The sequence below is a fragment of the Lipotes vexillifer genome, unplaced genomic scaffold, assembly GCF_000442215.2.
Source record: "Lipotes vexillifer unplaced genomic scaffold, Lipotes_vexillifer_v1.1 scaffold648, whole genome shotgun sequence".
Taxonomy (NCBI): Eukaryota; Metazoa; Chordata; class Mammalia; order Artiodactyla; family Lipotidae; genus Lipotes; species Lipotes vexillifer.
In genome coordinates, this window is record NW_006797096.1 from 2574048 (window position 1) to 2577610 (window position 3563).

The 3563-nt window shown below is 35.4% G+C and overlaps 1 protein-coding gene across 1 annotated transcript in view; it reads right to left on the reverse strand.

The window, feature by feature from the left end:
• The window catches only part of LOC103081113 (amyotrophic lateral sclerosis 2 chromosomal region candidate gene 11 protein), a 142615-nt gene that overhangs the window by 94063 nt on the left and 44989 nt on the right, over positions 1 to 3563 (reverse strand). The window contains 1 exon segment of the mRNA XM_082931462.1: positions 2613 to 2759. Coding sequence (XP_082787588.1) covers positions 2613 to 2759 — 147 coding nt within the window.

Below are 3563 nucleotides of genomic sequence, written 5' to 3' on the forward strand. Positions count from 1 at the left end.
ACACACACACACACACACACACACACACACACACACACACACACACACACATATGCAATGGTGTATCATTAGCCATAAAAAAAGAATGAAATCTTGCCATTTGCAACAAAAAAGGTATAGTGCTAACTGAAACAAGTCAGACATAGAAAGACAAGTACTGTATGATTTCACTTATACGTGGAATTTAAAATTCAAAACAGATGAAGAAACATAAATCAGAGACAGAATCATAGACACAGAGAACAAACAGAGTGGAGGGGAGTGGAAGAGGAGTGAAATAGGTAAGGGAAATTAAGAGGTACAAACCTCCAGTCACAAAATAAACGGATCACGGGGATGAAATATAAAGCATGGGGAATATAGTCAAAAATAATGTAATATCTTTGCTGACAGATGGTGACTAGACTTATCATGATGATCATTTTGTAATTTATAGAAATGTTAAGTCACTGTGCTGTGCACCAGGAACAATATAGTGTTGTAGGTCAATAATACTTCAAAAAATGAAAGAACAAACTCACAGAAAAAAGAGATCAGATTTGGGGTTACCTGAGGCAGGGGGTTGGGGAGGGGGAATTGGATGAAGGTGGTCAAAAGGTACATACTTCCAGTTGTAAGATAAATAAGTACTAGGCATTCAGTGTACAACATGATTAACATAATTAGCACTGCTATAGGTTATATATGAAAGCTGTTATGAGAGTAAATCCTAAGAGATCTCATCACAAGGAAAAATCTTTTTTCTTTTTCTTTTATTTTGAATCTATATGAGATTATGGATATTTGGTAATCTTATCATGATAATCATTTCATGATGTATGTAAGTCAAATCATTAAGTACTGCTTAAACTTATACAGTGCTGTGTGTCAATTATATCTCAATAAAACTGAAATAAAAATAAATATTATGTGGAATCTAAAAAATGGTACAAATGAACTTATTTACAAAACAGGAATAGAGTCACAAATGTAGAAAACAAACTTATGGTTACCAGAGGGGAGGGGGGAGAGAGATAAATTGGGAGATTGGGATTGACATATATACACTACTATGTATAAAACAGATAACTAGTAAGGACCTATTGTATATAGCACAGGGAACTCTACTCAATACTCTGTAATGACCTATTTGGGAAAAGAACCTAAAAAAGAGTGGATACGTGTATATGTATTCACTTCACTGTACAGCTGAAACTAACACAACATAAATCAACTATGCTCCAATAAAAATAAATAAATGAATGAATGTTATTGAAAGAACAAAACATAGGACTAGGGGGAAAAGGGGTTCCTTGATCACTCAACTCAATGTTTATGAATTAATTTATAAGTCTGAGTAAAATATGCATATACATAAACACTATTTTTAAAATTTCAGGAGTTCTGTTTCTGGCAATGATGGAATCGATTATTTCAGACCATCTCACTGCACAACTGAAAAAGCTGGACAAAGTATTTAAAAATTTTTTCTTTGGAAGCATCAGTCAGTTATAAAGGCAGCACGAATTTGTAAATCCAAGATGCCAGACAGAAAGGAAGTCTGGAGACTCTGAGCCCATAATTTGGAGCCATTTTCCTTCAAGGCATTTGAGGTGGACAAGAGTTAAGAGCTTTGAGAGAAATATGTAAGAATGAGGGAACAAAAACCAGAGTTCAGCCCCTGTTAAGGATGAGAAGCCATGGTAAGCACCTAGGCTTTCAGTTGGGGCCCTAGAGGGCTATACCCCAAGAATAAGTGCTTCCTTAAATATTGTACACCCTGGTTGCCTCACACTAGTCCCGGCCTTGATGTTAAGAATAAGAGCAAACCAGAAAAAGACTAATGCCCACAGGAACTAAAGCCCAAATCATTTCAGTCTCACCTCAGTTGAATTAAGGTGATCTGGGATTGCTAGTGTTCCTAGGCTAGCTGGCTGCCAGATGCAAATGTATATATTATCTGTAAAAATATATAATCAAGAGCCTCAAATCAGTTCTACAGATTTTCAAATACAATGTTTGGCACTTGATTAAAAACAACTAGGCATATGAGAACATAAGATTTGACTAAAAACTCTGAGAAAAAAACCAACAATAGGTATAGACTTATAGGAAATCCAAATAATCAAGTTATCAGAGATGAACTTTGAAATACAATGATTAATATGTTCAAAGAATTAAAAGATAAGACTGAGGATTCTGGTAGAGAAGTGGAACTATAAAGTAAATGAAACTTCCATAACAAAAGGAAATAACTGAAATTAAGAACTCAATTGGCTTAACAGTAGATAAGAGACAAAGAAAGAACCAATGATTATAAGACAGGTCAGAAGAAAATATCTAAAGCATACAGATAAAAGATGGGAAATACAGAAAAGAGTATAAGAGACCAATAGACTATATTGTTGAGTGAAGAGGCAGAGAAAGTATTATACTTCCTCCCATATTAATGTGTTCTCACCCCTTTTCTTGCCAGATCATTGACTTTTAAAAACAAACACTGAACCCATGAAATATCACCATGAGGAAGGTTTCTGGACCAATAGCAAGCCTATGTCTCAAAGGAAAAATTAATATACAAATAACACATATATAAGATGAAAATTTTGTTTTGTTTTGTTTTTATTTTTTACCTTGCCCGGGGTTGTTGCTGAAGTTTTTCAAGTCGTACTACAGGTGGCTGGTTGGATTGGGATACTGTAGTTGACACCCCAACCGAAACATTCAGGTCTGGGGATAAGAATGCTGGATATTCTATTGGTTGTGGTATAATAACATTTCTGGAAAATGGTAATAAAGTTAAAATTATACAAAAGTCCACTTCTAAAATCAGTGTTAGCTATCACTTTCGAATCACTCTCTTTTACACTGTAAGCTCACCTATCCATATTGGACCACTAGAGGATAGAGCTAGGAAAGAAGACAGAAGTCAGAAATACTGAGAGAGTGACCGCTTGGGTACTCTTACTACTAAGATCATGGGTAGCAGAGATGGGAAAGAAGACAAGGACCTGAAGTTCTAAGGAGAATTACAAAGTGTTTGAGCCCAGACCTCTCTCCCTTTCTCTAGATCCAAATCTCTATCTCATGGCTCAGTCAAAAGTTGACACAAAAAACTAACCATCACAAGTCCACCCCTTGTCAACTTGGTACCCATGAACATCCTACAACATGCTTAATCTCCGAAAGAAAACAACAACAAGGTCATAATTAACCTTACATGATACAACTCTCCTGTATACATACAGCCAAAAACTCACTAGCCCCTTCCTCAGAAAAGGATGTAAAGTCCTTGAGTGATGTTTACTCTTCTCCTTAATATCCTGAAACTTAAATAACTATGATGTAAGGTTAATAATACTTAAATATTATGATATAAAGGAAATATATATTATGTTACATGATAAGGAGAGGGAAGAAAAACATATATATAAATATATTTTTCCAGGTCACTGAGTAAATGGGCCAGAGTAGCACATCCAAAGGAAGAATATGTTGCCTCCAAAACCCAAGAGGCCCACTAGGTGTTATGCCTCTTTTTTTGGTTGTAGGAGAGCCCAGATACAACAACTTACCCTTCACCT